Source organism: Sinohyriopsis cumingii, chromosome 13 (genome assembly GCF_028554795.1).
Source record: "Sinohyriopsis cumingii isolate HCF-2022 chromosome 13, ASM2855479v2, whole genome shotgun sequence".
Taxonomy (NCBI): domain Eukaryota; kingdom Metazoa; phylum Mollusca; class Bivalvia; order Unionida; family Unionidae; genus Sinohyriopsis; species Sinohyriopsis cumingii.
In genome coordinates this window covers 54,269,513-54,296,313 of record NC_142973.1, presented here as the reverse complement: position 1 = coordinate 54,296,313, position 26,801 = coordinate 54,269,513, and the positions used below count along the sequence as shown (strand labels likewise).

The following is a 26,801-nucleotide window of genomic DNA, read 5'->3' as shown; positions in this document are numbered from 1 at the left end:
TTAGTCCAGGTTGTAGGAGCACTTTCCACACGTTGACCTGCAATATGTAACATGATACAAGTACTCACACAATGCATACACTTTCACTATATACTTCCTGTATTTTAGTCCAGGTTGTAGGAGCACTTTCCACACGTTGACCTGCAATATGTAACATGATACAAGTACTCACACAATGCATACACTTTCACTATATACTTCCTGTATTTTAGTCCAGGTTGTAGGAGCACTTTCCACATGTTGACCTGCAATATGTAACATGATACAAGTACTCACACAATGCATACACTTTCACTATATACTTCCTGTATTTTAGTCCAGGTTGTAGGAACACTTTCCACATGTTGACCTGCAATATGTAACATGATACAAGTACTCACACAATGCATACACTTTCACTATATACTTCCTGTATTTTAGTCCAGGTTGTAGGAGCACTTTCCACACGTTGACCTGCAATATGTAACATGATACAAGTACTCACACAATGCATACACTGTCACTATATACTTACTGTATTTTAGTCCAGGTTGTAGAAGCACTTTCCACACGTTGACCTGCAATATGTAACATGATACAAGTACTCACACAATGCATACACTTTCACTATATGCTTACTGTATTTTAGTCCAGGTTGTAGAAGCACTTTCCACATGTTGACCTGCAATATGTAACATGATACAAGTACTCACACATTGCATACACTTTCACTATATACTTCCTGTATTTTAGTCCAGGTTGTTGGAGCACTTTCCACCTGTTGACCTGCAATATGTAACATGATACAAGTACTCACACAATGCATACACTTTCACTATATACTTACTGTATTTTAGTCCAGGTTGTAGGAGCACTTTCCACACATTGACCTGCAATATGTAACATGATACAAGTACTCGCACAATGCATACACTTTCACTATATACTTCCTGTATTTTAGTCCAGGTTGTAGGAGCACTTTCCACATGTTGACCTGCAGTATGTAACATGATACAAGTACTCGCACAATGCATACACTTTCACTATATACTTCCTGTATTTTAGTCCAGGTTGTAGAAGCACTTTCCACATGTTGACCTGCAATATGTAACATGATACAAGTACTCACACAATGCATACACTTTCACTATATACTTACTGTATTTTAGTCCAGGTTGTAGAAGCACTTTCCACACATTGACCTGCAATATGTAACATGATACAAGTACTCGCACAATGCATACACTTTCACTATATACTTCCTGTATTTTAGTCCAGGTTGTAGAAGCACTTTCCACATGTTGACCTGCAATATGTAACATGATACAAGTACTCACACAATGCATACACTGTCACTATATACTTACTGTATTTTAGTCCAGGTTGTAGAAGCACTTTCCACACGTTGACCTGCAATATGTAACATGATACAAGTACTCACACAATGCATACACTTTCACTATATGCTTACTGTATTTTAGTCCAGGTTGTAGGAACACTTTCCACACATTGACCTGCAATATGTAACATGATACAAGTACTCGCACAATGCATACACTTTCACTATATACTTCCTGTATTTTAATCCAGGTTGTAGGAGCACTTTCCACACATTGACCTGCAATATGTAACATGATACAAGTGCTCACACAATGCATACACTTTCACTATATACTTCCTGTATTTTAGTCCAGGTTGTAGGAGCACTTTCCACACGTTGACCTGCAATATGTAACATGATACAAGTACTCACACAATGCATACACTTTCACTATATACTTCCTGTATTTTAGTCCAGGTTGTAGGAACACTTTCCACATGTTGACCTGCAATATGTAACATGATACAAGTACTCACACAATGCATACACTTTCACTATATACTTCCTGTATTTTAGTCCAGGTTGTAGGAGCACTTTCCACACGTTGACCTGCAATATGTAACATGATACAAGTACTCACACAATGCATACACTTTCACTATATACTTCCTGTATTTTAGTCCAGGTTGTAGGAGCACTTTCCACACGTTGACCTGCAATATGTAACATGATACAAGTACTCACACAATGCATACACTGTCACTATATACTTACTGTATTTTAGTCCAGGTTGTAGAAGCACTTTCCACACGTTGACCTGCAATATGTAACATGATACAAGTACTCACACAATGCATACACTTTCACTATATGCTTACTGTATTTTAGTCCAGGTTGTAGGAGCACTTTCCACACGTTGACCTGCAATATGTAACATGATACAAGTACTCACACAATGCATACACTTTCACTATATACTTACTGTATTTTAGTCCAGGTTGTAGAAGCACTTTCCACACGTTGACCTGCAATATGTAACATGATACAAGTACTCACACAATGCATACACTTTCACTATATACTTCCTGTATTTTAGTCCAGGTTGTAGAAGCACTTTCCACATGTTGACCTGCAATATGTAACATGATACAAGTACTCACACAATGCATACACTTTCACTATATGCTTACTGTATTTTAGTCCAGGTTGTAGGAGCACTTTCCACACATTGACCTGCAATATGTAACATGATACAAGTACTCACACAATGCATACACTTTCACTATATACTTCCTGTATTTTAGTCCAGGTTGTAGGAGCACTTTCCACACATTGACCTGCAATATGTAACATGATACAAGTACTCACACAATGCATACACTTTCACTATATACTTCCTGTATTTTAGTCCAGGTTGTAGAAGCACTTTCCACACGTTGACCTGCAATATGTAACATGATACAAGTACTCACACAATGCATACACTTTCACTATATACTTCCTGTATTTTAGTCCAGGTTGTAGAAGCACTTTCCACATGTTGACCTGCAATATGTAACATGATACAAGTACTCACACAATGCATACACTTTCACTATATACTTCCTGTATTTTAGTCCAGGTTGTAGGATCACTTTACACATGTTGACCTGCAATATGTAACATGATACAAGTACTCACACAATGCATACACTTTCACTATATACTTCCTGTATTTTAGTCCAGGTTGTAGGATCACTTTACACATGTTGACCCACATTATATAGCATGATGCAACTACTCATACCAGGCCTAAACTGATAGTCTGTCATTGACCATAGGTTATTAGATATATAAGTGAAAACAATGCTGATTGAAGTGTCAGAAAGGTCTGTAAATGAGAAAGTGGTACCTAGTGTTGACCTGATCAGTCTCACCATCAGTCTCTGTATGTCCATTATGTCTAGGTTCTGTCTATTCTACCTACATTCTTTTTGTCCATATCTAGGTTCTGTATGTCCAGTGTATCTAGAGTCTGTCTGTCCATTATACTTGGGTTTTGTCTGTCCATTACATGTAGGTTTTGTTATCCATTATACCTAGGTTCTGTTTTGTCCACATATCTAGGTTCTTTATGTCCACTGTACCTAGAGTCTGTCTGTCCATTATACAGTACTTAGGTTATGTCTGTCCATTGCATCTAGGTTTTGTTTATCCATTATACATAGGTTCTGTATATCCATTTTAGCTAGGTTCTGTCTATTCATGATACCAAGGTTCTGTTTTGTCCACTATATCTAGATTCTCTCTGTCCATTGTACCTAGGTTCTGTCTTACTTTATATCTAGAATCTGTCTGGCCATTATATTTGGTTCTTTTTCCATTTCTTTATTCCAGTTAAGTTTTGTCAGTTTCACTTTCATGCTTTTAGGGTTTTATATTTTAGCATGTGGATCCAATATGGAGAGAACTAAACCAACATATCCAAAGTAGGTCATTGTAACCTATATTTCATAATTCAGTAACTCTTACCTTTTGCATTTGTCACATGTGTCATATAGCCTTGAGTCTACAGCCATGTGACTTCATTTATGGATCCATTGTGTTACGTACTACATCATGAAATCAAAATTAAGACTGTGACCTACATTTTATGCATCAGTGACTTTGATTGAGTTCAGCATTTATTTCAGTTTCTCTAGTAATGTTATTTGTTGTGTTATGTATCTTTGGATAGTCTGATCAAAATATATATATATATATATATATATATATATATATATATATATATATATATATATATATATATATATATATATACACATATATATATATATAATTTCAAAAAGGTCATTGTATCTTATATTTAGTGCTTCATTGTCTTTTCTAAACTTATTTCTTTGAAATTAGTCTTGTGCTTTTTTAGCTTTTCTAGAAAACATATACATCTATTTATTGATCATGAATATCGGTAACTGTAAATCCCCTGTTAGAGAGTATTGTTACCCCATTTGCCTACTTTTAGTATTTATTGAAATTACAATACAAACCCTAATAACCCTAACCCTAACCCCATTTACCTACTTTTAGTATTTATTGAAATTACAATACAAACCCTAATAACCCTAACCCTAACTCCATTTACCTACTTTTAGTATTTATTGAAATTACAATACAGACCCTAATAACCCTAACCCTAACTCCATTTACCTACTTTTAGTATTTATTGAAATTACAATACAGACCCTAATAACCCTAACCCTAACCCCATTTCCCTCCTTTTAGTATTTATTGAAATTACAACACAAACCCTAATAACCCTAACCCCATTTTCCTACTTTTAGTAATGAAATTACAATACAAACCCTAATAACCCTAACCCTTACCCCATTTACCTACTTTTAGTATCTATTGAAATTACAATACAAACCCTAATAACCCTAACCCCATTTACCTACTTAGTATTTATTGAAATTACAGTACAGACTGCCAAGTTAAGTGTGCCCCAGAATACAAGTTATGCTATCAAGCCAAATATTTACTATGAGAAGAGAAGTGAAATAGTACATTGCATAGCATGGTGGGATTTCATTAGGAATATTTTTTTGTTGGTCAGGTGTTAATGGTTGGCATAGGTGTATAGATAAGGTGTATTGTCTTTGATGCCTCATATTGTTTAATAAGTTTGGACCTTTTGGTGTTTGTCATGTGTTGTTCATTGGCATAGGTGTAAAAATGAGAAATTCTGTCATTTGATGTCTCATTTTTACTTTTTATAATAAATGAGTACCTGTTTGTGTTGGTCAGGTGTTATTGGTTGTCACTGGTATAAAGATGAGCTATTTGGTCTTTTGACAGTAAATGTTGCTTTTAAGTTTGTCTCGGTTTTTGTTGTTATGAAGGTTAGCATTTTTGTGCAGAGGAGCTGTGTTTTATCAGTTCAAGAAGTTTGATCCTGCATTACAAAGTTTATTTCTCCTCAATAATGTTTTGAAAGTTTTCACTGATTAGAACAAAATTTGGCATTGACATAATGATAGAAAACCTAATTGAAACTGCCAAGGTGAATCAGCTTTTCTATGAAAATTTAACCCTGTTTTACTTGGAACTTTTGACCTTGTTTCTTAAATGATTTTAAGGTTTCATCAGTATTGATGAGGGAGGGCATTCTTGGCCTCTGGACACATTTTTAGATCCTATTTTAGAAATTGAAGAGAAACCAGCAGTCACACAGGATTCAAGAATTACTCTGCAGAAAGTGTGGACAGGCTACAAAAGAATAGCGTGGATATCTTTTAATGTAAGTCTTTTAGTGCCTACACAAACTTTGTATGCATTGTTTGTAATTTTTCAAACCTATAATTGGTAATATACCATTATTCCATAAAAAGGGTTGTCTAAATTGTGGTATTCTGTTAATGTACATAAATGATAATTATATTCTGTCCTTAAGTTTGTGGTATTTTATTAATCTATACAATTTATGATTATTTTTATTCTCCAATTTGTAGTATTCTTTGAATCTAATAAATTATGTAAATGATAATAAATGATAATTATTGTTTGGTCTCCAAATTTGTGTGTTATGTTTATTTATAAAAAGGATAATTATTTGTTTTCTAATTAATTTGTAATCCATTAATCTATTAAAAATAATCTTCTTCCTCTGATACATAGTATTCAAATGATCTAATATACAATTTTTTCTTCAGATAGGTTGTATTCCATTAAGCCAAAAATGACGGATGTATTTATTTATCTATAAAAATGATAATAATTGATTTGTCCTTTTGTTGGTAATACACATTACTACATAAAAATGACAGTTTGTTTTCCTCTTGCTGGTGATACACATTACTACATAACATGATAATTATTTGTTTTCCTCTTGCTGGTAATACACATTGCTACATAACATGATAATTATTTGTTTTCCTCTTGCTGGTAATAGACATTACTACATAACATGATAATTATTTGTTTTCCTCTTGCTGGTAATAGACATTACTACATAACATGATAATTATTTGTTTTCCTCTTGCTGGTAATACACATTACTACATAACATGATAATTATTTGTTTTCCTCTTGCTGGTAATACACATTACTACATAACATGATAATTATTTGTTTTCCTCTTGCTGGTAATACACATTGCTACATAACATGATAATTATTTGTTTTCCTCTTGCTGGTAATAGACATTACTACATAACATGATAATTATTTGTTTTCCTCTTGCTGGTAATACACATTACTACATAACATGGTAATTATTTGTTTTCCTTTTGCTGGTAATACACATTGCTTCATAATTGATGAAAAATTAGGCATTGCAGCATATTGACATTTAATATTTTAAAATCTGAATCAGAAAATGTACATTATTTTCCATGATGGTTTAGCCACACGGTTGATGTATTTTATAATATAATTTTATCTGCATTTAGACTAGATTTCTAGACAAAGTCTGCTCATAAATTAAAGATTCTGAAAGATTTGATATTCCATTAAGAAAATTCTGTTTTATGTTGCATGCTATGTTGAAGGCATGAATAGAGAAACTTACTGCGCTGCTCATTTTCTTTGAAATTAAACTAATTTTCAATTTTTGCAAACTCTAGTAAGAATTGAATTTATTTGAATGGATATTTTTTTAAAAATTTGATTGCATTTATGTTGGTAAAATTATACATTATTGCCACTTGTCATGCTATAAGAAGTTTACAGTCAAGGCATAACACTAGATATTAATGTGAAATATTGGTAATATTAGATGGAATAATGAAATATAATATCAGTGATGAAATTGATTTGTAAAATTTAATTCATATTTTATATCCAGCTGGCAGCTGTATACATGTTTGAGTATGTAGCCCAGGGTTGTGCTGCTAAGGTTCGGCCTCCTGCTGAGTATAATGCAAGCTGTCCAGAGCTGTTTGCTGGTATTGCCCTCTGTTATCAGGTAAACTGTATACCATATATATATATATATATATATATATATATATATATATATATATATATATATATATATATATATATATATATATATATATATATTAAAGAGAATGGAAAGTGCTATCACTTGTCACTTGTTTCTATGGGAGAAGAATGCCTGATAATACTGGGCAGAATTAATATTTGATACAAATAATACTATCATACAGGTTTTAGAATTTCAAATTTGTACTCTGTGAAGATTCAAACACAGGTCTGATGGTAAATATTTGTAATTTCAACAAGATATCAGTTATGTTCATCTCATATTCTTTCAAGCATTTTCACATCATCATGGTTGCTGTTAAGAAAGCATCTTGGTCTGAAACAAATTTATTTTTGTATTCGAACCGGCACATGGACCTATTTACTGATATATATATATATAAACATACAAACACACACATGCACACACTTATGAGTGATAGGTACTTCCAAATCTGAATCATGCAGATAAGGGTTGGACAAGAGGTGGACTTTTTCATATTCATGGTGGAAATAAAACTACTAGCCATGCCAAAAATTGTTATAGTTTAAATTTTGGTGCATTTTCCTTGTTACAATGTATAATGTGAGTTGTATGTATTGAATTTTTGCATACTTGCCACTCAGGAACTTCATCTTGTACATGTTGTATAGGACAACTAAATCTTGTCCAAAACATGATTTATTACACATATAGGTAAGAATTTCAAGATCCTCCCTAATTGATAAGGCAGAGAAGGGCCAGTTGATGTTGTACACTGATTTCTGAACGTGTAGTCTGTTGAAAAATACACAGTTACATACATGCCATCATGTGTAGTCTGTTGAAAGATACATAGTCGCATACATGCTATCATGTGTAGTCTGTTGAAAAATACACAGTTACATACATGCTATCATGTGTAGTCTGTTGAAAGATACACAGTTACATACATGCTATCATGTGTAGTCTGTTGAAAGATACACAGTCACATACATGCTATCATGTGTATTCTGTTGAAAGATACACAGTTACATACATGCCATCATGTGTAGTCTGTTGAAAGATACACAGTTACAGACATGCTATCATGTGTAGTCTGTTGAAAGATACACAGTTACAGACATGCTATCATGTGTAGTCTGTTGAAAGATACACAGTTACATACATGCTATCATGTGTAGTCTGCTGAAAGATACACAGTTACATACATGCCATCATGTGTAGTCTGTTGAAAGATACACAGTTACATACATGCCATCATTTATGTATTTAAATACTTATAATACAATAAGAAATCTTTTCAGTTATATTGCCAGTATTGGCTCAGTGGAATATTTGGTTAATTGAATATTTTTTGATTGGTTTGATGCATTGTGTGAAATTGCTGCCAGGCTGCTGGTCTGAAGCTAATTAATTTTACAGCAGACTGGCACAAAAAATGAGTTGCCAGTTTGTTTTTTCAGTTTGATTTTTGGGTATGTTGAGAAAATTTAATTTACAAAATGTATGTTTTATTGGATTACAAGAAATAAATAATAAAAACCATGTGAGAAATGACAGTGAATTGTTTCTAATGACATTTTGTTAATCAATCAGATTATTTGCTGGGTGAGTTGAGAAAGAAAACAGATTGCATAGAATGGTTTTTAAGAGAAAATGAAGCATAAATTAAGGCAATATAGATCTCTTCCATAGGTGGAGTATTAAGCGAATGTGACTGTATTTATTTTTTCACAAGTTGTAGTATTAAATGAATGTGACTTTTTATTTTCTCACAGGCTGGAGTGTTTGTGTCTAGATCTTCAGTTCAGCTTTATCAGATCAGTAAAATAGAAATCCTGACTGTCTTACAGTTCTTCAACATGGTACTTTGGGTTATGGATGTTCACGTGAGTAAAATAGAAATCCTAGCTGTCATACAGTTCTTCAACATGGTACTTTGGGTTATGGATGTTCATGCGAGTAAAAGTGAATACTTTTTTTGTTTGCAATGAATTGGGAAGGATACACATTTGGTAAGTACAGTAGATTTTACAGTTCCTTATTTCAGTTTAAAATACAAGTGATGGATTGTCTTTTTGATTTTGTGTATGTTTTTTGTGAACACCTTCATATTTTCCTTACTTAAAGAGCAAACAAATTGTTATGCCACCACTGCTTGCAGTACATTTGTCATGACTGGGTCCTATTCATGCATCCATCTGTCCATCCATATGTACATCTGTCCATCCATTCATCCAATGTGTCTGTCCGTCCCTATGTACATCTGTCCATCCATATGTACATCTGTCCATCCATTCATCCAATGCATCTGTCCATCCCTATGTACATCTATCCATCCATATGTACATCTGTCCATCCATTCATCCAATGCATCGGTCCATCCCTATGTACATCTGTCCATCCATATGTACATCTGTCCATCCATTCATCCAGTGCATTGGTCCATCCATATGTACGTCTGTCCATCCATTTATCCAATGCATCGGTCCATCCAGATGTACGTCTGTCCATCCATTCATCCAATTCATCGGTCTATCCAGATGTACGTCTGTCCATTGATTCATCCAATGCATTGGTCCATCCATTCATCCAATGCATCGGTCCATCCAGATGTATGTCTGTCCATCCATTCATCCAATGCATCGGTCTATCCAGATGTATGTCTGTCCATCCATTCATCCAATGCATCGGTCCATCCAGATGTACGTCTGTCCATCCATTCATCCAATGCATCGGTCTATCCAGATGTATGTCTGTCCATCCATTCATCCAATGCATCGGTCCATCCAGATGTACGTCTGTCCATCCATTCATCCATTGCATCAGTCCATCCAGATGTACATCTGTCCATCCATTCATTCAATGCATTGGTCCATCCAGATGTACGTCTGTCCATCCATATGTACATCTGTCCATCCTGCAAAACTTTATCACAGTATCAGAGAAAAGCCACTCAAGATAGACTAATGATGTATGGCTGGCATATCTGAATGTGCATGCAGATGACCTGATTCAATTTTGAGGCTATTACAGCAGTTTATTCAAACTTTTTCCACATTTTTATATCTTTTGGGAATTTTGTTTTGACAATAATTTTTTTTTTATCAGCATGATTATGCAAAATCTGTTTGAGGAAGATTAATGCTGTAAGCATGCTCCTGTGTATGGCCTGGTTAGGTTTTAAGGCTACTGCAGCAATTTAAATTTAATACACATTTGTTAACCTAGATATTGACAAAGTTTAAAAAAATATAGTTTGTATGATTAAGAAAAACCCTAAGCAGTATTTCAGTTTTATAGACCTACTGGTCATAGACTGTAAGTGTTTATAGAATGGTCTTACATCCTTCTATCATCAGTCCATCCATCTGTTGCCACAAGTTTATTATCACTACTCCTCGAAACTAACTGGAGGATTGTCTTGTTGATCTTAAATGGAAATGATTCCAATCCAAAGTCAAATATGGCTGCCACAGTGGCCATCATGAAAAACTCATCACTACTTCACCTAAATGGGTGGTCATACATGAAAAACTCAACACTACTTCACCTAAATGGGTGGTCATATCAATATGGTGTTCACTGAAAGACCTTTTATGATGTTGAATTGGTCCTAAATGGCTAAGTAGAGATGGGTTAATTGTTAGTGAATAGATAGTATGTACATTGGCTAAGTAAAGATGGGTTAATTGTTAGGGAACAGATAGTATGTATACTGCCTAAGTAGAAATGGTTTAATTGTTAGGGAACAGATATTATATACACTGACTAAGCATACATGGGTTAATTGTTAGGGAACAGATAGTATGTACACTAGCTAAGCAGAGGTGGGTTAATGGTTAGGGAACATATAGTATGTACAATGGCTAAGCAGAGATGGGTTAATTGTTAGGGAACAGATAGTATGTAAATTGGCTAAGCAGAGATGGGTTAATTGATAGGAAACAGATAGTATGTACATTGGCTAAGTAGAAATGGGTTAATTGTTAGGGAACAGATAGTATATACACTGACTAAGCATACATGGGTTAATTGTTAGGGAACAGATAGTATGTACACTAGCTAAGCAGAGGTGGGTTAATGGTTAGGGAACATATAGTATGTACATTGGCTAAGCATACATGGGTTAATTGTTAGGGAACAGATAGTATGTACATTGGCTAAGTAAAGATGGGTTAATTGTTAGGGAACAGATAGTATATACACTGACTAAGCATACATGGGTTAATTGTTAGGGAACAGATAGTATGTACACTAGCTAAGCAGAGGTGGGTTAATGGTTAGGGAACAGATAGTATGTACATTGGCTAAGTAAAGATGGGTTAATTGTTAGGGAACAGATAGTATGTATACTGCCTAAGTAGAAATGGTTTAATTGTTAGGGAACAGATATTATATACACTGACTAAGCATACATGGGTTAATTGTTAGGGAACAGATGGTATGTACACTAGCTAAGTAGAGATAGGTTAATTGTTAGGGAACAGATATTATATACACTGACTAAGCATACATGGGTTAATTGTTAGGGAACAGATAGTATGTACACTAGCTAAGCAGAGGTGGGTTAATTGTTAGGGAACAGATAGTATGTACACTGGCTAAGTAGAGATGGGTTAATTGTTAGGGAACAGATAGTATGTACACTGCCTAAGTAGAAATGGTTTAATTGTTAGGGAACAGATATTATATACACTGACTAAGCATACATGGGTTAATTGTTAGGGAACAGATAGTATGTACACTAGCTAAGTAGAGATGGGTTAATTGTTAGGGAACAGATAGTATGTACATTGGCTAAGTAGAAATGGGTTAATTGTTAGGGAACAGATAGTATATACACTGACTAAGCATACATGGGTTAATTGTTAGGGAACAGATAGTATGTACACTGGCTAAGTAGAGATGGGTTAATTGATAGGAAACAGATAGTATGTACATTGGCTAAGCACTATTCCCATTCAGAAATGCATATATGGTATGCTTTTTATCTGTTTCATGACAGTAATCAACACACAAGACTTGTATCCACAGTTATTTGGATGTCACTAATTTTAAAATGTTACGGGTAAATTAAATATTACCCACTACAGAGTGAAGTGTCTATCAGTGTTGTTCAACAAGGGTGTTTGATAGCAAGTATATTGATTCCATTTTCGTGCAACTCTGAATATTCCTGTATTTGTATTAATATTTGTGTTTTGCTGTATAAACACTGAATTTGAAGTGATACAAGTTTTGAATTTGTATTTTTCTTTTCCATAAGCTAGATTTAATTCCTAATTGATGTTTCCCACATTTTCTGCTATTGCACGTGGCCTGATAATCCCTAGGCTTGTACAGACAGCATTCAATTTTTCATTAGGTTGACAATCTTTTTGATGACATACAACAGTGATTTACATTGACTGTGATCATGGGGTTTTCTGAACTTTGTAAATGTGGATAAAATCTTGGTCTTTTTACCAGATGTCATGTATAGGTTACTGTGAATCACAAAATGTGGACTTTAGTTGTTTATTTTTAAGATGTGTTGATCTAACATATTGCGGTAAACTGTGAATCGATTGTTCTGAGCTACTATTTTTGTAGGGGTATGTGATGTACAATTGAAATGATGGATTTATCATATGAATGGATTTAAAATGTGAAGCATTATTGGATTTTATTTCATGTACAGATGGACAAAATGTTAGTTGTCAGTTTATTTACAACATATTCCACACAATAATATACAATTATTTTATACTGGTTTTGTCTTTTTCATTTCTTATTAATCTATCTCTATATCTATTCAGTTAGGTTTGTTTGTTCAAAATGTGTAACTCACTGATAACATGCCACCCACATTTGCTTTTTATAGCCACTGAAAAAGTGGGAGTGGGTGGGAGGGTGACCTCAAGTCGAGTTTACTTATTATTGAGTATATATAGTATTCAGACTTACCATTACAGTCCTTAACGATCAGGCATGTGCAATCTATGGCCTAAAGGCCCATTCTGGATCATGACTTGGTTGCAACCTATGGCATGCAGACCAAATCTGGCCCATCGATTAGACTTTCAAAATCACTTATCGAGCCCATGACCCAGAGCGAGTTGCACATGCCTACAGTAGATACAATATGTGGTTCTCAATAGGGTCATTAGACAAGCATTCAAAATAATTTCCTATTCTCTCTTTTACTACTTTGCTAACATAATTAAGATATAGGTTGCATTTTGTGATTTACAGGATAATAGAAGTTAATAGTTTACTGGCCAAATGCACATTATGTTTGCAAGTTTCTATTCTGCTTTTTTTGGACAGGTAGAACATACTGCAAAGACAAAATGCTTGCATTCATATGTACACAGATTTTGAATTAAATTAAATCTTTAGAAATAAGTTTATTTAAATGGATTGGACTACTTACTTCATTCCAAAAGAAATCAAAAGTTGTCTTTACACTATGTTATTATTTGCATCGTGTTTTAACAATGATTTCTAAAAAAGATGTAAATGTGTTAATATGGCTCATATAACAATCATTTTTTTATGTTTGTTTATTGCACAATAATCAAATATCTCTACACTGTCCTTGTCAGCATGGCAGCCTTGGGTGGCTGAGTGGTCTAAGGTGCTCACATATAGATCACTTACACATCTCACCTCTGTCTGCATCAGTTTGAGTCTCAGCTTGACCAGTGTGGGTATGTGCAGAAACTTGCCAGTAGCTTCCCATGTGTCAATGGTTCTTGCTGGGATCTTCTCGAGCTTTTCCTTCACCAGATATACTGACTGCTATTTATAGTTTATGATATTCTGAACAATGGCATTAAACCCCACAAAAATACCCCAAACCTGTCAACATTTTCCTAGACTTGGGTGGAACATCCTTTAGAGAGGAGGCCACTTACATCACTGAGTTATGTACATGTTTTCTGAGGTCTTACGATTGAGGCATTTAGTTAAATTTATTTCAGGTGGGGACACAACTACCATATATGCTAGTGTGCAGGTTGGACCTAACAGCAAACTACTATATATACTAGTGTGCAAGTTGGACCTAACTACAAACTACCATATATGCTAGTGTGCAAGTTGGAGCTAACAGCAAACTACCATATATACTAGTGTGCAAGTTGGACCTAACTACAAACTACCATATATGCTAGTGTGCAAGTTGGAGCTAACAGCAAACTACCATATATACTAGTGTGCAAGTTGGACCTAACTGCAAACTACCATACTAGTGTGCAAGTTGGACCTAACTGCAAACTACCATATATACTAGTGTGCAAGTTGGAGCTAACTGCAAACTACCATATATACTAGTGTGCAAGTTGGAGCTAACTGCAAACTACCATATATACTAGTGTGCAAGTTGGAGCTAACTGCAAACTACCATATATACTAGTGTGCAAGTTGGAGCTAACTGCAAACTACCATATATACTAGTGTGCAAGTTGGACCTAACTGCAAACTACCATATATACTAGTGTGCAAGTTGGACCTAACTGCAAACTGCCATATGTACTAGTGCACAAGTTGGACCTAACTGCAAACTACCATACTAGTGTGCAAGTTGGACCTAACTGCAAACTACCATATATACTAGTGTGCAAGTTGGAGCTAACTGCAAACTACCATATATACTAGTGTGCAAGTTGGACCTAACTGCAAACTGCCATATGTACTAGTGCACAAGTTGGACCTAACTGCAAACTACCATATATACTAGTGTGCAAGTTGGACCTAACTGCAAACTGCCATATGTACTAGTGCACAAGTTGGACCTAACTGCAAACTACCATATATACTAGTGTGCAAGTTGGAGCTAACAGCAAACTACCATATATACTAGTGTGCAAGTTGGACCTAACTGCAAACTGCCATATGTACTAGTGCACAAGTTGGACCTAACTGCAAACTACCATACTAGTGTGCAAGTTGGACCTAACTGTAAACTACCTTATGTACTAGTGTGCAAATCTCCTTGTAACCTGAATGCTGCCTACTGTCTGAAGTCTGTGTCTCCTTGTAACCTGAATGCTGTCTACTGACTGTAGTTTGAGTCTCCTTGTAACCTGAATGCTGTCTACTGACTGAGTTTGAGTCTCCTTGTGACTTGAATGCTGTTGACTGACTGAAGTCGGAGTCTCCTTGTAACTTGAATGCTGTCTACTGGCTGAAGTCTGAGTCTCCTTGTAATCTGAATGCTGTCTACACTGACTAAGTTTGAGTCTCCTTGTAACTTGAATGCTGTTGACTGACTGAAGTCAGAGTCTCCTTGTAACCTGAATGCTGCCTACAGTCTGAAGTCTGTGTCTCCTTGTAACCTGAATGCTGTCTACTGGCTGAAGTCTGAGTTTCCTTGTAACCTGAATGCTGTCTACTGACTGAAGTTTGAGTCTCCTTGTAACCTGAATGCTGTCTACTGACAGAAGTTTGAGTTTCCTTGTAACCTGAATGCTGTCTACTGGCTGAAGTCTGAGTCTTCTTGTAACCTGAATGCTGTCTACACTGACTGAGAGAAGTTGACTGTATTTGGTCCGATGTTTCTGAAGATAAGTGGGTGACAGTTAAAATTTTCAAATAATGGATACAGACCTGTAGGGGTTGGCATTTGAGTTTAAAATTTAAAAAATAAAGTGTAGAGTTTTGGAAAAAATTCCATCTCTAATGTTTGTTTGTTTCTCATTTCAGTGGAAATTTTTACCAACAGCTGCATTGCCAGCGTTAATGATATTTGTTGGCCTTTTGGGAGGTGCTTCCTATGTCAACATCTTCTATCTTTTACTCAATGACAGGAAGTATGAAGAAGATAGGGAATTGTTAATTAACATGGCTGCCATTTTCATAACTGTAGGTAAGTAATTTCTGTGTTGGTTGCTCTACGTTTGGTGACCATCATTCTACTTACTACCTTGTTAATGATTATGGTTGCCATTTTCATAACTGTAGGTATTTTCTGTGTTGCTCTAACTTTGGTGACCATCTTACTACTACCTTGTTAATTAACATGGCTGCCATTTTCATAACTGTAGGTAAGTATTTTCTGTGTTGCTCTAAATTTGGTAACCATCATACTACTACCTTTAGCATTGCAAACTCAATAGTAGGTTTCAACAATTAATAATTTGATTTAGACAAATACATATAAACCCCAAATACCATGAATTCATTATTTTCTTAAGTAATTTTTTTTTACGGATTTGCAAATCTTGACATCTTAGATGATGCCTGAATTAATGGTTTTTTGATGAGGGTCCTATTGTTTTCACTCAAGTTTCATTGTTTAGTCTATAAATTGGAGACTTTTAGCCACAACAAAATCGATTAATATTTAGTAATGCAGTCAATCATTTATAATATGAATCTTATAGAATATTTGTGCAGCTGGTATCCATGCTTTTACAAAAATAAAATTTAAAACTTCAGTGGCAGCTCGAAAAACAAATATTTTCAAAAGTATTGATGGTTTGTTCTGCTTGAATTTATATTTCATTGCTTCTAGTTCTGCATTTTGCATTTGCCCGCCATTTCTTTACATTTGCCCTCCATTTCTTTGCATTTGCCCTACATTTCTTTGCAAAGCACTAATAACATTGCATTCATTCTTCATTTAATTTTCATTTCCCTGTTCAAGTTACCAATATCAGTGTTTTTAATGTTATAGGTCAGGTCCCACTGCAGAAAAGCATAGAGCAGTATCTGCATCACATATAGCACTGGTCCATCAAACGTAGTTCCATGCAGATTGCTGGAGTAATCAGTAAAACAAAAACAACATAGAGTCTTATCTGCCAGTGTGTTATGTGATTGCAGTTCTGGGTTTTGGTAGTTGGACCTGGCTTACATTTGAATATAATGTGGGAGGTCAGTGCTTGTAACACTAACGTCTATGAGGTAACAACTGAATCTAATGATATTTCAAGTCAGATTACCTGTTTTCAATGATTTAGTGGTTATTTTGGTTTCTTCAAAACTTTTATACTGGTTCGATTAAATTCTATTGTATGCATTTCATTTCCAATTAATGAAACATTTCACATACTTTTAGCTGTACCAATAAATCCATTTTAATTGTGTGATCATGTAGATGCATTTACTCACCTTTCAGTTAAATTAAATTAATTGTTGTAGTTAAATGTAATACTGATATAGTTTAACTAAAGTCTGTTCAGTCTTAATTTTTGAATCCTCTGCATCAAAACCTTCCAGTCAGCAAAATTTGTTGATTACTATGGGCTTGTGATTGCCGGGTACTAAACATGGTCTTATAAAAAGAAGATAGCAGGTAAATTCCTAACAAGTAACAGTGTAGTACTAATTTTTTCAACATTTCACTGTGGCCATACAGTATGCAACATTATGTCTGATCTGTACTTGATCACACCATTAGGTTCACCTCTTCTAAAACTTTACATGTACTTTAGCATTGAGTTTGCCGTGTGTATTTCTCAGAAGATGTATATAATGACCTTCCAAGGAATATGGATGTATATAATGACCTTCCAAGGAATATGGATGTATATAATAACCTTCCAAGGAATGTGGATGTATATAATGACCTTCCAAGGAATGTGGATGTATATAATGACCTTCCAAGTAATATAGATGAATATAATAACCTTCCAAGGAATATGGATGTATATAATGACCTTCCAAGGAATATGGATGTATATAATGACCTTCCAAGGAATATGGATGTATATAATGACCTTCCAAGGAACATGGATGTATATAATGACTTTCCAAAGAATATTGATGTATATAATGACCTTCCAAGGAATATGGATGTATATAATGACCTTCCAAAGAATATGGATGTATATAATGACCTTCCAAAGAATATGGATGTATATAATGACCTTCCAAGGAATGTAGATGTATATAATGACTTCCCAAAGAATATGGATGTATATAATGACCTTCCAAGGAATGTAGATGTATATAATGACTTTCCAAACAATATGGATGTATATAATGATCTTCCAAGGAATATAGATGTATATAATGACCTTCCAAGGAATACGGATGTATATAATGACCTTCCAAGGAATATGGATGTATATAATGACCTTCCAAGGAATGTGGATGTATATAATGACCTTCCAAGGAATATGGATGTGTATAATGACCTTCCAAGTAATATAGATGAATATAATGACCTTCCAAGGAATACGGATGTATATAATGACCTTCCATTAAATACGGATGTATATAATGACTTTCCAAAGAATATTGATGTATATAATGACCTTCCAAGGAATATGGATGTATATAATGAACTTCCAAACAATATGGATGTGTATAATGACCTTCCAAGGAATATGGATGTATATAATGACCTTCCAAGGAATGTGGATGTATATAATGACCTTCCAAGGAATATGGATGTATATAATGACCTTCCAAGGAATGTGGATGTATATAATGACCTTCCAAGGAATACGGATGTATATAATGACCTTCCAAGGAATATGGATGTATATAATGACCTTCCAAGGAATGTGGATGTATATAATGACCTTCCAAGGAATATGGATGTGTATAATGACCTTCCAAGTAATATAGATGTATATAATGACCTTCCAAGGAATACGGATGTATATAATGACCTTCCAAGGAATACGGATGTATATAATGACTTTCCAAAGAATATTGATGTATATAATGACCTTCCAAGGAATATGGATGTATATAATGACCTTCCAAGGAATATGGATGTATATAATGACCTTCCAAGGAATATGGATGTATATAATGACTTTCCAAACAATATGGATGTATATAACAACCTTCCAAGTAATATAGATGTATATAATGACTTTCCAAGGAATATTGATGTATGAAGATTGAAATAAAGTGAATAATCATCATTTAAAGTCATATGTAGCCAAACTATATAAAAAATTATACTGATTACTGAAATAGTTATTACTGAATGCCTATATGACCTGTATGATATGTGCATGACAGGTGATTGAGACAAGAACATTGTGGCTCATAAATGGAGAATTCTGCATGGACTTACATGTACTTACTGGGATGGATGCATAGTGTCCAATACTTTGACGTACATGTACTTGCTGGGATGGATGCATAGTGTCCAATACTTGGACTTACATGTACTTGCTGGGATGAATGCATAGTATCCAATTCTTAGACTTGTGTACTTCCTGGGCTGGATGCATAGTGTCCTATTCTTGGATTTACATGTACTTGCTGGGCTGGATGCATTTTGTCTTATACTTTGATTTACATGTACTTGCTGGGATGGATACATTTTGTCCAATATGTGGACTTACATGTACTTCCTGGGATGGATGCGTAGTGTCCAATACTTTGACTTATATGTACTTGCTGGGATGGATGCGTAGTGTCTGATACTTGAACTTACATCTAGTTGCTGGGATGGATGCATAGTGTCCAATACTTAGACTTACATGTACCTGCTGGGCTGGATGCATTTTATCTTATACTTTGATTTACATGTACTTGTTGGGATGGATGCATTTTTTCCAATACTTGGATTAACCTGTACTTGCATGGATGGATGCATATTGTCCAATACTTGGATTTACATGTACTTGCTGGGATGAATGTGTATTGTCCAATACTTGGATTTACATATACTTGCTGGGATTTGTGCATAGTGTCCTATACTTGAATTAACCTGTACTTGCTGGGATGGATGCATATTGTCCAATACTTGAATTAACATGTACTTGCTGGGATGGATGCATGTTGTCCTATACTTGGATTAACATGTACTTGCTGGGATGGATGCATGTTGTCCTATACTTGGATTTACATGTACTTGCTGGGACGGATGCATGTTGTCCTATACTTGGACTTACATGTACTTGCTGGGATGGATGCATGTTGTCCTATACTTGGATTAACATGTACTTGCTGGGATGGATGCATGTTGTCCTATACTTGGACTTACATGTACTTGCTGGGATGGATGCATGTTGTCCTATACTTAGATTTACATGTACTTGCTGGGATGGATGCATGTCGTCCTATACTTGGACTTACATGTACTTGCTGGGATGGATGCATGTTGTCCTATACTTGGACTTACATGTACTTGCTGGGATGGATGCATGTTGTCCTATACTTGGATTTACATGTACTTGCTGGGATGGATGCATGATGTCCTATACTTGGATTTACATGTACTTGCTGGGATGGATGCATATTGTCCAATACTTGAATTAACATGTACTTGCTGGGATGGATGCATGTCGTCCTATACTTGGATTTACATGTACTTGCTGGGATGGATGCATATTGTCCAATACTTGAATTAACATGTACTTGCTGGGATGGATGCATGTTGTCCTATACTTGGATTAACATGTACTTGCTGGGATGGATGCATGATGTCCAATACTTGGATTTGCATGTACTTGCTGGGCTTGATGCATATTGTCCAATACTTGGATTTACATGTACTTGCTGGGATGGATGCATATTGTCCAATACTTGGATTTACATGTACTTGCTGGGATGGACGCATTTTGTCTAATACTTGAATTTACATGTACTTGCTGGGATGGATGCATTTTGTGCTATACTTGGGTTTACATGTACTTGCTGGGATGGATGCATATTGTCTAATACTTGAATTAACATATACTTGCTGGGATGATTCATGTTGTCCTATACTTGAATTAACATGTACTTGCTGGGATGGATGCATGTTGTCCTATACTTGAATTTACATGTACTTGCTGGGATGGATGCATATTATTGAATACTTTGATGTTGTACATGTACTTGCTGGGATGGATGCATTTTGTCCTAAACTTGAATTTACATGTACTTGTTGGGTTGGATGCATGTTGTCCAGTGCTTATATTTACTTGTACTTGCAGGGCTAGATGCATTTTGTCCAATACTTGGATATACATATACTTGCTGGGGTTGGTGCATTGTGTCCAGTACTTTGATTTACCTTTATTTGCATGGATGGATGCATATTGTCCAATACTTAGATTTACATGTACTTGCTGGGCTTGATGCATATTGTCCAATAATTGGATTTACATGTACTTGCTGGGATGGATTCATTTTGTCCTATACTTGAATTTGCATATACTTGCTGGGATGGATGCAGTTTGTTCTTTACTTGAATTTACATATACTTGATGGGATGGATGCATTTTGTACAATATTTGGATTTACCTGTACTTTCTGGGATGGATGCATATTTTCCTATACTTGGATCTCATACATGTACTTGTTGGGATGGATGCATAATGTCCAATACTTGGATTTACCTGTACTTGCTGGGCTTGATGCATATTGTCCAATAATTGGATTTACATGAACCTGCTGGGATGGATTCATTTTGTCCAATACTTGGATTAACATGTACTTTCTGGGATGGATGCATATTGTCTAATACTTGGATCTAGTACATATATTTGCTGGGATGGATGTATATTGTCCAATACTTGGATCTAGTACATGTACTTGCTGGGCTGGATGCATTTTGTCCTATACTTGGATTTACATGTACTTGCTGGGATGGATGAATTTTGCCCAGTACTTAATAGAGTATTGAGGTCTCATGTACACATGCTTGGTTTTGTGTCTTTCATAAATGCTCTCATTCAGTCAATGATGTAAATAACATAGTCACACATTTGTTCAAATCTAACCTCCTAATGCTTAAACAATTTGTATTTGCCATACCATATTAGTACTGAAGCCCATTTAACAATATATTATTGTTTTAAATGACTTATTTGTTAGATATTTTTTTAGTGACAAACAAAGTTGTAATAACTCATGCCAAGTAAAATGTATAAATTAAATAAGCCATTCTACATAAATCCTGACCAATAAGATTATGCAGTAATGAAAAATAACAAATTTGCATTTGTGTCATGTATATACACTAATCCATCACTCTAATACACACTTTATGGTCCATACCAAACATTCATCGTAGTGAATTGTCTTTTTTATGCATTAGTCTATAGTTACATTTGTTTTGGGGGAATTCATAATATATGTAGTACAGATAGTTATGATGCGATACCTCTGCACTATTTTTAGCAAGGAAATTCATACTACATGTAGTAAAGATAGTTATGATGGGATATCTCTGAACTAGTTTTAGCAAGGGAATGCATACTACATGTAGTAAAGATAGTTATGATGGGATACCTATACAATTTTTTGCAAGGGAATTCATACTACATGTAGTACAGATAGTTATGATGCGATACCTCTGCACTATTTTTAGCAAGGAAATTCATACTACATGTAGTAAAGATAGTTATGATGGGATATCTCTGTACTAGTTTTAGCAAGGGAATGCATACTACATGTAGTAAAGATAGTTATGATGGGATATCTCTGAACTAGTTTTAGCAAGGGAATGCATACTACATGTAGTAAAGATAGTTATGATGGGATACCTCTGTACTATTTTTAGAAAGGGAATTCATACTACATGTAGTGAAGATAGTTATGATGGGATATCTCTGTACTATTTTTAGCAAGGGAATTCATACTACATGTAGTAAAGATAGTTATGATGGGATACCTCTGTACTATTTGGATGATCTTTCTTTTATAGGCATCATCATGGGGACAGCATTTGAAACCTTGCTCTTCAGTACTGTTCTGAGTAATGATTAATGGCTGATCAGCCTGGTTGTCATCATGCATACATCATCTATACTGGAGAAGACACATCTTTGTTATCTAGCTGAATCATTAACATAATTTTAAGTGGTCTTCCACTTCATCATTAAACAACCTACATTATTCGGGTCAAATATGTTGATAGTCAGGCCTAAGTTGATTACATTGGGAAGGATGATAACAAACATAGCATAATAGGGTTGATGCATGTTATTTGTTACAGAAAATGTTAAATTGTGTAATAATCAAGTACATTATGATTATGTATTTAGGGGTCCAACTTTAATATTTTGTTAAATTTAGAAATTGTAATAATGTGATTATAAATAAGAAATGTTGACTGCTTTATTTTTGATAATTTTCTTAACTATTTAAAGATTAATATATTTACATAAAATTTTCTTGCCTCTTACAATCTGTGATACATGTATATTACAGTTAAAGCTTTATACATGTATTTAAAAGTAATTAGATTAAGAAGTATATTAAATATATATAGGAGTTGCACATTTAATTATCATATGGTGAGTTTGCTGTTTTTCATGGTGTACCAATTTTCATGAATTTTATTTGTGGTTTCTACAAAACAGTGACTTTTTGGATCAGTTGCGAAGCATATTTGCATTGCAAAAACAGGACCTTTTTCCATTCCATAAATTAGGTTTTGGTGAAATATAATGTTTTCTGAAATCACTGAAAAGAGAAATCCATGAAAATGAATGAATTTACATTAGAACATTGTCAATGGAAATGTGCAATTTAATTCCTAATTCCCAGCATAAAATTATCAATGGCCAAACTACTGGCATTCATATGTTACCACATCCATAAATTCAGAACAGACAAGCTGTATTAGTATGGCATGATGAATGCAGTTTGAATGATTGATTTGAAAACAGACAAGCTGTACTGGTATGGAATGATTAAATTCAGTTTGAATGATTGGTTTGAAAAATATTTTTGGGCATATTTAACACATTAACCACAGGACGGTTTTGTCTTTTTCTCCAGAAATTAGAGTAGGAAAGCTATTTCTGAATAAATCCTAATAAATCAACTTCCAGGTGATTTTCCAATAACATAATACCTAGTTGTGTTAGAAACATTGTTTTCATTGGCTATTTGGCCCGCGCATGAACAGAAGGGTAAATGTTGGAGTTTTTGGGGTTATTTTTGCTTAACAGACCCATTATTTTCATATCAAGACCACTCTTTCTTCCCAATGCCCATCTTATCCTATTTTTTGCAAAGGTTCATCTGTCTGTTTGCAGTTCATACCAGTCTGCCTTAGATCTGAGACCAAAAAGTGGAAAAAATTGGGTCCAAAAAATTAGGTTTTTCCCTGTGTATTTTGTAGTACAGCTAGAACATCCAGATTTTTTGGTATCATTGTAGAGCTACATCTGTCTACCTTTCTATAATACCACCCACTTTAGTGTATCTTACATGACCTTGATGCTACAGATCTTGGCAGTAAGCTACTACTTCCTGCCACGTAAATCATCCCCAGGGGTTAATGTGTTAAGTTTATAGACTAACACTGGCAATGACACACATCACAAGACTAAACTAAATCTGTATTATAATGTTGGCCATGACACACAGCACAAATCTAAACTATATTATAGACAAATGTTGGCCATGACACACAGCACAAGACTAAACTAAACATGTCCATGACACACAGCACAAGACTAAACTACATTATTAAAAATGTTGGCCATGACTCACAGCACAAGACTAAACTAAATCTGTCCATGACACACAGCACAAGACTAAACTAAATCTGGCCATGACACACAGCACAAGACTAAACTATATTATAGACAAATGTTGGCCATGACTCGCAGCACAAGACTAAACTAAATCTGGCAATGACACACAGCACAAGACTAAACTAAATCTGTATTATAGACTAATGTTGGCCACGACACACAGCACAAGACTAAACTAAATCTGTATTATAGACTAATTTTGGCCATGACTCACAGCACAGGACTAAACTATATTATTTCCAAAAATCCTTCTCTCAGGTAATGTACATGTGTGTTGTACCTGTGTATATTGTTTTCTATATGTATCTGTGTGTTATATATTTCATATCAAAATAAAAAGTTAATAAACACTTTCTTCTAATCAGGCATTTCTTCATGAAGAAGAAACTTAAGAAATTTTTGCAGTTTTCAAGGGACAATTGATACAGATAGTATGGTACTAATATATCAATATTCCAGGGCTTTTAATGTTGTTTTTGTACATAAATGTTCAAGTGTTTTTAGTGTTGTTTTACTGATCAAAAGAAGTTTTGTTCAGTTTCTTTTTTTTATTCATCAGATTTTGCACAAAATAAAAATTGAACAATTACAAAATTATTTGTTGGATTTTGTTTTACATTTTGTTTATTGGTTAAGGTCCATTTTAAATGTCCAATGCAAATAATCTGGGAAAATATCAATTACCATGCACATTTACACAATGTTTTAATGGTGATACCATGCATCATTACATAGTGTTTTAATGGTGTTACCATGCATCATTACACAATGTTTTAACAGGGTTACCATGCATTAATACACATTGTTTTAACAGTGTTACCATGCATCATTGCACAATGTTCTAACGTGTTACCATGAATCAGTACACAATGTTTTAACAGTGTTACCATGCATCATTATTCAGTGTTTTAATGGTGTTACCATGCATCATTGCACAATGTTCTATCAGAGTTACTATGCATCATTACACAATGTTTTAATGGTGTTACCATGCATCATTATGCATTGTTTTAAAAGGGTTACCATGCATCAGTACACATTGTTTTAATGGTGTTACCATGCATCATTACACAATGTTCTATCAGTGTTACTATGCATCATTACACAATGTTTTAATGGTGTTACCATGCATCATTTATTCAGTGTGTTAATGGTGTTACCATGCATCATTGCACAATGTTTTATCAGTGTTACCATGAATCATTACACAGTTTTTTAATGGTGTAACCAAGCATCATTATGCATTGTTTTAAGAGGGTTACCATGCATCAGTATACATTGTTTTAATGGTGTTACCATGCATCATTGCACAATGTTCTAGTCGTGTTACCATGCATCATTGGACAAAGTTCTAGCAGTGTTACCATGCATCATTAAACAATATTTTAAGGGTGTTACCATGCATCATGACAATGTTCTATCAGTGGTACTTTGCATCATTACAGACTGTTTAAATGGTGTTTCCATGCATCATTGCACAATATTCATGTAGTTCTAGTAGTGTTACCGTACATCATTACACAATGTTCTAGCAGTGTTACAATGCATCATTACAGAATGTTTTAATGGTGTTACCATACATCATTACACATTATTCTAGCAGTACCATACATCATTATGGAGTGTTTTAATGGTGTTATCATCCATCATTACACAGTGTTTTAACAGTGTTACCATGTGTAATTACATAGTGTTTTAATGGTGTTATCATGCATTATTACACAATGTTTTGAAGATGTTACCATGCATCATTACATTGTCGCAGAATAGAAACCGAGTGGGTTTTTGGACTACATGAATGAGTCAAACACAATGTGAGAAAGATGGAAATTTATGAAATGAATAAAGAAAAATGTATGATGTAAAAATACAATGATTCTCTCATGCTCTCAACATACGATTGACTCAAATCACTCTACACAAACATGCACACATTGAAAATAAACCAAAATATGAAATCAATATGAAGTACAGATCCAAGAAACTTCATGGACTGCAGATATGCTTCAAACAGTATTCTACACTACAAGAGAGATTCACATAATCTCAAATATGAACTCCGATTAAGATTCAAAATAATCTTATGAAAACAACTAAGATTCAGAATAATCTTATGAAC

General features: G+C 34.5%; 1 protein-coding gene across 3 annotated transcripts in view; it reads left to right on the top strand.

The window, feature by feature from the left end:
* Nucleotides 1-26,555, top strand: part of LOC149785584 (battenin-like) — a 67,304-nt gene extending 40,749 nt beyond the window's left edge. For 2 of the 3 annotated variants that reach the window (XM_089979378.1, XM_089979379.1), the window contains exons 11-15: nt 5,419-5,579; nt 7,125-7,244; nt 9,026-9,136; nt 15,939-16,101; nt 22,840-26,555. In XM_089979378.1, the coding sequence (XP_089835504.1) occupies nt 5,419-5,579; nt 7,125-7,244; nt 9,026-9,136; nt 15,939-16,101; nt 22,840-22,901 (617 nt within the window). In that variant the 3' untranslated portion in view covers nt 22,902-26,555. The remainder of the gene's footprint in view (nt 1-5,418; nt 5,580-7,124; nt 7,245-9,025; nt 9,137-15,938; nt 16,102-22,839) is intronic. The other variant, XM_089979381.1, reaches the window with a different exon arrangement.
* Nucleotides 26,556-26,801: the final 246 nt, after the last annotated feature.